The 12,756-nt window shown below is 38.4% G+C and overlaps 1 protein-coding gene across 5 annotated transcripts in view; it reads right to left on the reverse strand.

The window, feature by feature from the left end:
• Positions 6,085–12,756, reverse strand: part of FRMPD4 (FERM and PDZ domain containing 4) — a 407,308-nt gene continuing 400,636 nt past the window's right edge. For 4 of the 5 annotated variants that reach the window (XM_021410557.1, XM_021410555.1, XM_021410562.1 and 1 more), the window contains 3 exons: positions 11,247–12,308; positions 9,671–10,942; positions 6,085–8,431 (listed from right to left, as the gene is read on the reverse strand). In XM_021410557.1, the coding sequence (XP_021266232.1) occupies positions 7,080–8,431; positions 9,671–10,942; positions 11,247–12,308 (3,686 nt within the window). In that variant the 3' untranslated portion in view covers positions 6,085–7,079. Of the gene's footprint in view, positions 8,437–9,670; positions 10,943–11,246; positions 12,309–12,756 lie in introns of all 5 variants that reach the window. The other variant, XM_021410581.1, reaches the window with a different exon arrangement.

The following is a 12,756-nucleotide window of genomic DNA, read 5'->3' on the forward strand; positions in this document are numbered from 1 at the left end:
CATGGCATTTAAATGTGAAAAAGTCAAAAATGAAATGAGAGAGGGATAAAATAGGAAATAATAAAGTCTGGCAAAAAAAAAAAAAGGTGTAAAGCAAGAAGAATTAAAAACAACTATCAACAACGTGTGAAAGAATTGAAAATCACAGTTATAGAAAGCTGAAAGTTAGCATGATAAATAGCTTGCATTTAAGTGTCTAAGCCAAGCAGTGTCCTGCGTATGTTTCAGAGACATTAAATCTTTTGAATTGGAATAAGTTATAAGGCACATCTGCCTGCTTCAGGTAGTGATGGTTCAGCATTATTAAGGAAAATGTCAGCAGTGCAATTGGCTCTATTTGTAGCTATAAATGTATTTGCTTGCAGAAGTGACCTGTAGCAGAAGCCCCAAAATAACTATTCAGTGGGGCTGGGAAGCTTTAAAGCTTTCCAACAAAACATGCTGACTCTGGACTAGAATGAAGAGAAAGCATACAAGCAGTTTTCTGCTTTTAATGCAGAAAGCAGTTGAAAATAATATGGAGAAATAAGCCTGGTCTTACAACTAGAAAAAGGTTGACGTTGAGGCTGTTCCTTCTGAAGGCTGTCAGTTCTTGGTGCCAACCACGAAGATTTGAGAGGTATCAGAGATGGCAGACACAGCAACAGGATGATCAGCCTTGACACAACTACGGAAAAATCTTCAGGCATCCATGATCATCCAGTGCTGACTCGGGCAGACAAGACCCTCAATGGAGTCTGGTCATGAGAGAGAGACTCAGAGGAAAACTAGATCCTTTGGCAACTCTTTCAGCAAAACTGGAAAATAGGATTTCCGTGAGGCTTTGCTAACACTGCATCCTTCCACGGACACTGGAAAATTCCCTGTTTTATATTAAGGAACTTAGTGCTTCTGCTGAAACCAAAGTCTGAAGCACCAGTTGAAGCCTTCAGGTTGTCAGCATTAGCATTTAAATACACCACCCTCAAACCTATTCTACATTCGAACTTTAAGTTTAGCACACAAAAGAGAAGCATGCTTTCAAGGATAAAGCCATTGATGACATTTACTGTCACCCCATGCCATTGTTTTAATGGCATATGCAATGCAGTGGAATCTTAGAATGCACTGCCAAAAAGGATTTACAAAACATCTTTCTTTCTGAAGAGCAAATTGAAAAACATCACTCTAAAAATCACTGTGTAACATCTCAGTGTCTCCTGTATCAAATCACAATGCAAAAACATGCTTTTATATTTGTTGTTATCTGTTCTCCACAAATTCTATATTAAAGGTAGCTAACTCCTTGTTGCTCTCTCTTATAGTAAGAAACAACAATATTATTTTTTATTTTAATTCCTTCTTTTTTGAAAGACTGCTGTCCTATTATCCTTCAACCGTAGCTCACAGGCAGAATAGAATCTGACTTCCAGAAAGAAATAAAACTTACTATTAAATAGCCTTCTCTAAGATTCATAGTCTATAAACAAGTACATTCTGAGGGGTACACCTACACCTTATCACTCCAGCAGGCAGAGCTTTTTCCTTTTGCAGTAACCATGGAGGATGCAGTCACACTGTTGTCACCACCTTTGGCACAACAGTATAAAAAACAAAGTGTGCCATAAACAATTTTAATCCCTTCTCAGCCACAGAGACAAAGCCTAAAACAGTGAAGGAAATCCTGCTAATAGAATTCAAGTTGTCTTCTATTTTTTTTTCCATTCTCAAATTAATATCTATATATTTGTTCCCATGATGAAACGTTATACAATTATTTGCCATAAATTATTTAGCAAATGACCTTGATGTCCCTCAAACAGCACTTCTAGATTGACTCTACAAAGTGCTGTGGCAGCTCTTGAGGCAGTTCACCAGAGATGGCATAGTGCCTGGGGAAACAATGATAGATATACTACAGTTTAGAAAGTCAACAGCCTCACAGAAGTTGTATAAGCTCAGTTGGAAGTATCAATTCCAAAGTGTAGCACCCAACCATCCATTTAGGTAACTGCTGGATCTGTCAGAGATGCACACAGTCTATAAGATTTCTGAGAATGTCAGGATCTACAAATATAAAGAGTTCTTTTGCTATTAAAAATACAAAGTAATGCACGTTTCTAAGAAGCAGAAAGGAACGTGAAAGGAAACATAAATAAATCAAAGTGACACTATCTCCAGTAGCAACGATGTCTGCATCTAAGGGATGATCTGTCTTTGAAGAATAAGGTCAAAGAAGGAGCAACCAGAGGGGGATGAATTTATTTCATTTTACTAACAGAGAAGATGACAACAAAGAAAGCTGCCTTTATTCAGAAGGAGAATCCATGATAGCAAGGAACATCAAATTCAAATTCCAATAGCTCTCTGACCTGGCAGAGGGAAACATCTTGATAATCTTAGAGCTCAAGGCTGTAATGGATGTTAAATTGACTCCCATGGGATGCAGATGAACTGGAACTCCATGACACTAATGTGAAGCTTCCAGTCCTTTGGACCAGCCCCAGTTTGAGCCTGCTTCTCAAATGGAGTATCAAACCTTTCAGACTGGACAAGGCAAAAAGGTAATCCTGAAATAATAAATCCCTGATGAACAAGAAAGAGCTTGATTGGCAGCGGAGGAAAATTGAATGAGTTGTAGGTATCTTCTGTCATATATAATGTGCTAAGAATGAGAGAAGATGGGCGCAAGTGCAGGTACCATAACAGCAAACATCCCCCAAAGCTGAGCAATAAGGTGTACATAAACCTAGCTGCGATTGCAAAAAAAAGGTTTAGAAAAAAATAAAAAAGAATTTAGAAGGTTTTTTTTGTTTTTTTTTTTTTTTTTTTTTTTTTGTGGAGCAGGAGAGACAGCCATGCACTCTTTTTTTACTATTCTATAACTCTATGGGCTGAGAATGAATCAATATTTTTTTCTTATTTTTTCCAGAATGATATGAAGCTACTATCCAAATATGTGCAAAGTGATTTCAAAATTAAATAAAGTCTATAACACCTGCCATTAATGGCACAAAATACAAGTCCACTGTAAAATCAACACTGAAATGTTTACATTTACAATAGTAAAACAGGCAGCTAGGCGAATTTGCTTTTAGTTTTTTTTTTCCTTAGATAATCAGAGACCAGCTCTCAGATCTTGCAGGACTGAATTTGCTCTCCCCACAACTCATTACTTCAAAGACTGTTTTGAGTTACACAAAGTTTCACACATCAGCTTCTCCCAAATTCCTCTATCACTGACAGAAAACTTTGCATCTTCCTCGGTGAAGACCAACAAGAAAATGGAATTGCCATTTAAATAGCAAAAAAAAAAAACAAACAAAAAAGAAAAATTTTAATGTATTAGTATTATTTTTAATGGTGAGTGCCTCATGGTCTCCACTGCTTTGGCAAAATCTAATTATGAGAACAGGATAGGGATGTTTTGTAAGTAGTGCAGTGAAGACTGGGATCACTTTGTTCCATTTACTTTCTGTGCAAAGCAGCCACTCCTGAACTGCTGAATGGCAGCTTATGAAGACTGCTTAATGTCTTATGCTCTCCATCAAGTTGTCACACAAAGCAAATTTTCAGCTTGCACCACTTTAGCCCTTCATACAACGAGGTTCTGGCTTCTAACATATGCTGCAACATTTCTGCATAACACCCCACCACACAAAATTAATCCCTGATAAAATACTGCTAACTTATCTGGATTTCAGTGCAATCATAGGGTGTCTCAGATACAAAGTGACAAAGCTACTGAGAGGCCAATTTCTTAGCTTCAGACAACATTCTAGTGGAAGAGAGATTAGTATCTCATGTCTTGGGTGAGCAGCGAGGACATCGTGCAGCATTTTGGCTCTCCCACTGATCACGAATTGATCCAGTTTCACTTAAATAGAAGGAGGAGAAATGTAGGTATGCAACTTTGTTTCTCAATTTCTAGTACTGTTTTAGAAAATAGTCTGAACTCAGGGATGTAAAAATAAAGATGTTTGTAATGTTGTCAAGTTAAACATCACTAAACATGAAGCGTGTATCTAAAAATTTATAAAAGTATAGTATACTCCAGACTGAAGTACCTTATTTAGTATTTCGTTACTAACTAAATGCAAGAAGTAGGCCAAACTGGTGGCACTTTTTGATAACTTGGAAGTTGAGACTTACATTTGTTGCAGGAATCAATGTGGAAACCATACAGGAAGACAGAGCTACCTTAATGCTGAAGATTAACTAAAACAGGTTATAATTTAGCAGCAACTGATGTGCAAGGCAGTTCAGAATTACTAACAGTTATCACTGTCATCATCTGATGGTCTCCTTAGCTGAACACCACATGCAGAAGAAAAATGAAAATACTTATAAAATGTGATTGTGATCCACAAATCTAGTATGCCTGTGAGCACATGTGATTCTAGGAGACCACACACAAAATATTTCCAGCAGGGATTGGATAGTATCTATGCCATTGTACAAAGTCCTCATGAGGCAGCATGTAAAAGCCTGCACGCAATTCTGCACAGAAAGATTAGGAAAGAGAAATTCACACTATACCAGGTGGGGTTATCACAAATGCTGGGGAAAAGAGAAGCTTAATCTGCCTTCTACGAGGTGTCTTGGAGAGCTTGGATAGATGATCTTATTTATCAAAATTAGGACAGAAATACAGCAGTGGTTTATGAACTCACACCAGTGAGTCCAGTGGGGGGTTATTGTGTTGGTCAGGGGCTGGAGCAGCTGATACATGAAGAAAGCCTGAGGAACTGGGTTTATTCAGAGAAGGCTCAAGGTAGACTTGCTTGCAGCCTGACAGAAGCAGAGAGAACAGAGCCTGACTCCATTAAAGTGTGGATAGATGTAATGAAAGATCTTGTTGGAATATAGAAAATACTAACTAAAAATAAATGATCTTTATTTTTTTTAACTAGAAGGATTCTCAAACATGTGCCTAGAGAGGGTGTGGAACCTCCATCCTTGGAGAGTGTCCAACATTCAACTTTACAAGGCCCTCAGCAACTAGATTTGATTAAACTTGCTTTGAGCAGGGGTTGGACTAGATTAACTCCAGAGGTGCATATAAAACCCAAATTATTCTATGATTCTATGAAAAAGCATTAAAAAGGAAAAAAAAAAAAAAAAGAAGAAGACCATAGATAATTATAGGGAGCAAAAATGAGCAGGCTCCCAATCAGAACATTTCTTAAACAGTAAGGACAACAAAAATCTAGTTACCTTTAAAATAAAATTAGATCAAATTATGAAAAGGAGTGGAATGAAAATGGCTGGATTAGCAACCCTGAAAGAGCCACATGCCTATGCTCTATCTTGATGCCCAGTTCTGATGACTTTGTATCTCATTTTGAAGTTCAGTATTTCCAAATCACTGATGAAATTTTTAGATGAACTCACAAAGCAGTAAAGGAATATGTATACTTAAAAAATCAGCATTTTTTCATTAGTATGAAATACTCAAAAAACATAAAAAAAAAATTATCTGGCAACCACAGCAAAAGAGCAGCACACTCAGCCTCACTTTGAAAGTGGCTGTCAGAATGAGAGCACAAACAGTAGTATACTAAAATGAGTTGGTCTAGGAAACCAGATTTTTCTTCTACAGACAACAGATTAAGTTTCTGATACTGAGTTTCTGGGGATGTATCTCTGAAGTCAAAGGAAAAAGGCTTGTCTGGGTTTCATAGTGAAATGTATCACTCCATACAAGAAAAAACTTCCTTAGCAAAAATTTAATTTTGTTCATTTAGTCCTTCTCATCTAGCATAGAAAGCTTCACGCTGGCTTCAGTTGAGTGGATAGGTTTTCAAAACATATTCTGGTCATATTCTTTACCCATGACATTATGAAAAATGGATGAAAACTACCTATACCAGTTTGGAGAATGGTATTTTGCACTCTTGCCAAGGGCTGCTGCTCCTAAGTGGCTGGAAAGATTAAAACAGGTGTTCTTGATAAAGCCTACTTGCTATGTGAAACAGAGAGCTTATGGCTGTCTCTCTAATGCAAGACTATAAAATGTTTTCCAGATTGGGACAGATTATTCACAAATTGCCTTTGTCATCACTCAGAGAAGGACTGTTTCTGGCTTGAAATATTTCATAGATATTTATTGTATTCTGAAAACTTCATTTTATTTCTAACTTATTTACAGTTAAACATTCAGAATCATAAAATATGAAGTATAAAATATTTAACAAAATAAATGCAGTTCATGTTGTTCAGATGCACCATAGATTTATGATGAAACAGTAAACAGCACAGGAATTTCCTGACAGTCGTCTCTTTCATTTACCAGGGCAGACCTGCCCTAAACATTCTGATCTGATCAGTATGGCATCAAATTCTCATTTCAGAGATCATCACCATTCTGGTTCCTATGTCCTCAGTCTGTCTTCCACAGTTACATTCACTGCCTGAAATGCAACACTAATGTTCAATACATCAGATACCCTCTGAAGTTGGTATATTCAATACTTTTTTTTCTTTTATTTTTAATATAGAACTTTCTAGAAAAGAAGAATCAGGTAATTCAGGCAATATGAACAAAAGAGTCATTTATTATATATATATTCTCTAGTAACTTATAATAGTCTCTTGGATTTTAAATGTCTTTTTGCTATATTCAATGCTTAAAAATTATAATTTTAAAACATTAAATACTGTGTTATATACATTATGATTTCATTTTTCATTTCTAAACATGGAGCATTCTCCAAGTGAAAACTTGGATGAAACGGAAAACAACTTCATTGACATAACAGGCTTTAAAAGTTCACTTCATACAACCATAGATTTGACTATATGAAAAATAGCCAAAAGTCAATTTGCTCCTCTACGGGATTTTTTCTGTTTGTTTTTCTGGTCTTGGGGAGAGGGGATTTTTTGGCTTTTGTTTTTGTATAAACGGAAGGACAGATCTGCTCAGCACTGTTGTCAGTGTTCACTATTTTGTCTTGTTTTTAATCTCTTATCTATTTTATATAAAATAACAAAATATACAGAGAGAGCTGGGTTTGTTACATTAGTTCATACACACAGAGTAAATAAAAGTTTTTTATGTATGGCTTTGCAAAGATAGATTATGAAGTGACTTTTGTATTTTATTTGTTTAAAAGCATTTTAAGAGAACGTGTTAGTGTGCTTACAATAGCGGCCATGGTAGTTGAATGTCGAGCCAAGAGTTTAATGCTAGGATCACTGGAGGTCTTGCCTGACACAGCTTCTGCAGCCTTCAGAAGACAAATGTAGTTTAGTACAACCTCATCTATCTTAGCTATAATTTCCTGCTGCTGAGTTTCAGAGTTCATGACTTTAACTAAACGCATGCAGGCTTCTGTTAAGCAACAGAGTACTTGAAAGCTGGAAGTCATAGCTAAAAGCATTTCCTCAGGGCTTTTATCAGCCATGGCCATTTTCCTGCAGGCACTTCCCAACTGTCTCGATTCCATAGATAACAGTTGTTTGTATTTAGAAAGTTTAAGGTCATATGTTTCGGGATGTAAATCTTCTCTCTTGCCCATGCTTGCTCGGACCAGTGAGAGTAGCTCATTGGCATCCTTTTGTGCTGCAGTAAATCCATCAGGCATTGCATATGCCTTCTCTTTCATCACATTTATTCGCGTGATTCGTGCATCGAAGGCCACATCATTGAGATTCACATCAATTTGGCCACCTTGGGTGTCAGCACTGCTCTTCTCGTGTTCAGTAACTGCCTCATCTTGCGGGAACCCAGCAGCTTTCGAGGACTCCGAGTCTTCCTGTTCCTTTTCACTGGAAAAAGACTGACTGGCTGGTTCTGCGAGCTCACACTGGATCTCTGGTTTGAAGAGACATGAGAGCTGATGGCTGTCTCCATCATCTTCATCATCATTGTCATCATTTCCTCTGCTCAGGAAGCAGTAGCTAAAGGGACCACGACACCGCCAGGTGCTGGTGTCCAGCTTCCGCAACGGCAATGCTCGACACTGCTTGGAGTCCTTCTGACTGGCGCCTGTGCCAGAACCCCTCTTACTGTCCTTCCTATCAGTACTGACGTATACACAGCTCTGCGAGAAACTTTTTGACAGCTTTTTACCTGGAGAGAGTTCCACCTTTCTCTCGGATCTGGATTCTTCCCTTTGGGTAGTATCCAGGCTTTTCAAGCTGGCTGCGGCTGCCTTACTTTCAAACAGCATCTCAATGCCTGCAGATCCTCCAATGATGCTGCTGCTGCGTCTCAGCACTTTCCTGTTGTGTGGCATCCTGAGGCTTCCTCCTATCATGTCATATGGCCGTAAACTTACTGTTGCCCCACAAGCCTGATTTACTTTGGGAATGTCACAAGAGTCTTGATTTTGACTTGGCACCTTTGATTCTGATAGCATGGATGATAGCATGATGGAGTCAGCTAGAGGCTGTCTAGGAAAAGCTGCAGGCATGCCTCCTTGTCTTCCCTTTTCAGGCTCTGTGAAAGCTACACTAGGGGTAGTAGAAGAGCAGACAGAATAATTAAGCATCACCCTGATAATATTCAGAGATGAAGATTTTAAATATCTTTAATAGTAGGGCAAATTGATTGCTGGTGTTTTCCAGTAGACTCAATTTCTCAAAACATTTCACAAAAACAGCCATCGCTAGTTCCTTATGTCTTTTGTATTTCACTACAATGCCTTTTAAAATCTATCAACAAATTTTAACTTATGAATAGTTAAATGTTCATTCTACTATAGCACACATTGAAAAAAGGGAATAGAAAATCATCTATAAAACTTCTTAAATACTCCCCAACGCATGAATTTGTTGCTTTCTATTAAATAATTAAATGAATATTTTCAGATTAAAAACGTTCTTTAACTATGCCCAAGAGAACATAGAAAAATGCATTCATGGTAATTTTGGTTTGTTGTGTTAGCGGTTTTTTGGCAGAGAATTCGCTTTTCTCATTCTTGCTCCTAGTCTGCTCCACTTTCAGATTTTCATGCATTCCCACACTACTGCTACATGTGGGCTGCAACTCAAGAAGAGGAAAATGTTTAAAACGCAACAGAAAGCATTTCCAATGCCATCACTGAAAAGCTGTACATTTTTTTAAACAATAAGTTCATTAAATTGCTTGAAATTGGAACTTCAAAATGTGGTAATGATTGAATATGTACATTATTCTTAAAGCTAACACCTACTATCAGATGGTGAAGTAAATACATGCTTGATATTGACATTTTCTCGCCTTTACATTTAGAGCTTTTTACTCATACTGGCATGCTTTTGACAATCTGCTAAAATAGCAAAAAAAACATAATAAATGAAGCAGTTTTTTCTCTCCTACATTAATATACCTTGTGAAGTCATCTTACAATCTAAAAAGTATCCTAGAGCTCAAATGAATATGGATTTTGGAGAGGCTTCCACAGAATACTTTCTCCCCTAGGCCTCTACATCACTATCTCCCAAATATTAGATATAAAATGTAGGAGACTTATTCTTAACAGTAATGAGAGATTTTTTTTAAAGATTAGTATTTGTAAGTAGGTCTTAAAAACATCTCTACGTGTATAAATAAAGTGAATACATACAGTAAGTTCTAATCCCACCACCTGCTAAAAGACTGTTGATGTAGTTTCAGGTAAAGAGGATAAAACATAACACCTAGTCTTCAACCTTAACATGTAGCTTCTTAAGAACAAACACAAGAAACGCTTTATTACTGCTGTACCTGTAGTTTCTTTTATCTTGGGGATCCGATGACATCCTTCCCTCAAAGTGCCGAACAGTGGCTCAGCATTAATTGCTGAATGCACGACAGGCACTGTCATCCTGTGACACACAGCTTCAGGCTGCTGATGCAGGTCCTTGTATGTTGTTCCATGGTTTGGAAGAATGGCAGCTCTTTCATCTGCTGGAATATAGGCGATGCCCTTCATTGATGGGTCAGAGATAATGTGCTTAACGTCAGAGGTACAAAGGGGAGATTCAACGGGGGTAGCACATGTGCTACTGCCTGTGCTGCATCCTGCATCCACCGAAGAGCACTGAGAGCTTTGGAGCGAGAAATGGCCTTCACTTTGCAGAGATGACATGCGCTTAGCCAAGTGATATTCACAAAGTCTAGCCACACTCTGCTCAGCTTCTGGAAGCTTTGAAGGATGGTCATCTGCGGATAAATCAGTATCTTCTGCATCATTTAGGTCTTTGGCTGAAGACACGGGAGTCATATCTGACAAAAAGTTTTCACCTTGGCTAAGCCCTGAGGTGTCATCCTGATCCACCTCAGGATCCACTTCATCCTTACAGTCAGTTTCTGCTTTACCACGGACAGGAACTCTTGGAAAAGTCTTTCCGTTTGCTGTTTCTGGGCTTGGCTTATCTGCTGCCCCATCATCGGCACCATACCATCTTTGGCGAAAGGCAGTTCTCTCCACACTGAAAGTGCTTAGGCGTTGACTGTCTCTTGCTGAAATAGTTCCAAATTTAGCTTTTAGCTCTTCATCAGTCTCTGCTTTTTTAGTTCCCTGTTGCTTTTTCACAGTAGCATTCCCATCAGAGGGTGCTTTTACTTCGCTCTCTGTCATCTTATTTTTCCTTTTACTAGTGCAAGAATATACCAAGGATCCCATGTGCAATTTGCTAAAATAATCAGTGACAGATTTTGTTTCCATGGTCTCTGGCTCCATTTCCATGTTATCTGAATGAAGAATCTGCTTTGAAGGCACAACTTTTGATTGCAGGTCTGCAGCCTGACGACCAGCCAAAGGCTGCGAGGATTTCATGCCTGGCCCTCCAGCCTGACTCTTAGCAATGGGGAATTCAGTCTGCTCTTCCACAAGAGGTTGGTAGCCTTCACTTGTGGTCAAAAACATACGTGCAGTGTTTTCTGAGTGTTTCTGCGCTGCGGCTAATTCAGAACTTTCAGTCATTTCAGAGGAATTTGTTTCATTGCCAGAATCTGAAGATGACTCAGGGCTATATGCTCGCAAGATAGCTACACCTGCAAGCCACAAAAAATAAGAGTCAATTAATGACAGCAGCTGAAGCACCTGGACAAGCGACAAGCAAAGGCGTGTGTTAGAGACAAAAAATATTCTTTGTAAGAATACTCTGACTTTATTGCACAGTTCCCAGGACAGGTAGCTTAATAACATAACAGTAGTTCCATTACATAATATGGAATATGAAGTATGGAAAATGATGGCCAAAGAAAAAAAAAAGGAAAACCAAAAACCCTCACAAAATGGAGTATTGGATGAGATGGAATGATTTTCAATGAATAAATGTAACTATGGTGAAAGAACCTGAATTGTCATTCGTCTGCTGTTCCTCTGAAGCAGCCAAAGCTTCTAGTGCTTGAAGTGTAGAGACTACAGCATCATCTAGCCCCTTTTCACACTTGCCCTCTGTATTAGTAGGGACAGCATCGATAAGCGACACTGGAATGTCATCACTGCCTAGATTACTGGCTTGCTCCTTGTCGTCTCTAGGCTGCGTTGCTTGATTCTGAGAGTCTTCCTCATCTGAACTGTCCCTGAAGCCAGGTGGAGGAGCAGCAATGGCCATGTTTAAGGTATGCAACAGGAAATCATCTTCATTATCGTCACCTTCTGGAGGTGGAAGTGAAGTCAAATCAATAATGTCATCACTAGAACCAGAAAGGCTGAGAAGAGCAGGCCTATTGATTTCTCCTACCATAATGTCTTCTTCACAGCTTACTTCATCTTCATCTTCGGCATCATCTGTGTTTTCTGCGTAACAAATATCATGCAGCAAAGGCTCTTCTATCCCTTCCGCAGCTCCAAATATTTTACCATCATTTATGGTTGCATAAACAGCATTTGTAGCAAACTGAATGCTTTCAGCATCTGGTGACAACTCCAGACCTTTAATGTCATTGGCATTACTAATATAAATGGCTCTTTGTTTTTCTAGTACTTCTGGACTTTCATCCAAAAGCCTTTCATAGCCAAGAGTCTGGGGATTGATACCATCAAAGTTGTGATCTCCAAATATGAAGGAAACTTTTGCTCCCCTGGGGGAATCCTGTGCTTTCTTGCTAGATTCCAAACCTGAGAGTGACAGTAGTGAAGGCTGATTATAATTCCTACTTTCTTCTGCGTCAGTGGGGTCACTTTGCTTGGTCAGATGCTGATCAAATCCAACTGAATTATAGGTATTTTCTATGTACAGATGTCTGTGTTCTTTTTGACATAACAGGCTTTCAGAAACATCTATAGTCTTCTGTTTTGGATCACCAAAAGACATTTGAGTCTCTTGATCTCCTTCAGCCAGGAAAGTGGTAGTTTTTGGTACACAATTCCACTCAGATGCAAGGAGATTATGCTTCCCTCTATTTTCAATTCCTGCAACATGGGAGGAAAAAAAGAAACACTATGAAATCACAAAGCAAGTTCATGCAGTTTTTTAAACAATAACTTGTTAATACTGAGCAATGAACATTCTGAAAAGGACAGCTGGGCCATCAAACACTTCAGAAAAGCATTCTGAAGCTCCCTTTTCCTCTGAGATAAATAGCTGTTGATTTAATGACCTAAACTTTAACTATTACTTTTGTACTTTAGTGCAAAACTAAACCATAGGTAGGTACAAATGCTATTCCAGAAGCAGTAACACAAAACCAAATTCCCAGCTGGTTTCCCCAACACCATGTGTATTCTTATAAAGATATATAAATGTAACGCAATAACGCTCATAGGGAGTATGCATCTGTTCCACTACAGTTATGAAAGAAATTCATGCTATCAAAGGCTGAGTATCAGAACATCATAAAGCTGAACCAGTACGCTGCAG

This window comes from Numida meleagris, chromosome 1 (genome assembly GCF_002078875.1).
Source record: "Numida meleagris isolate 19003 breed g44 Domestic line chromosome 1, NumMel1.0, whole genome shotgun sequence".
In the NCBI taxonomy this organism is placed as follows: Eukaryota; Metazoa; Chordata; class Aves; order Galliformes; family Numididae; genus Numida; species Numida meleagris.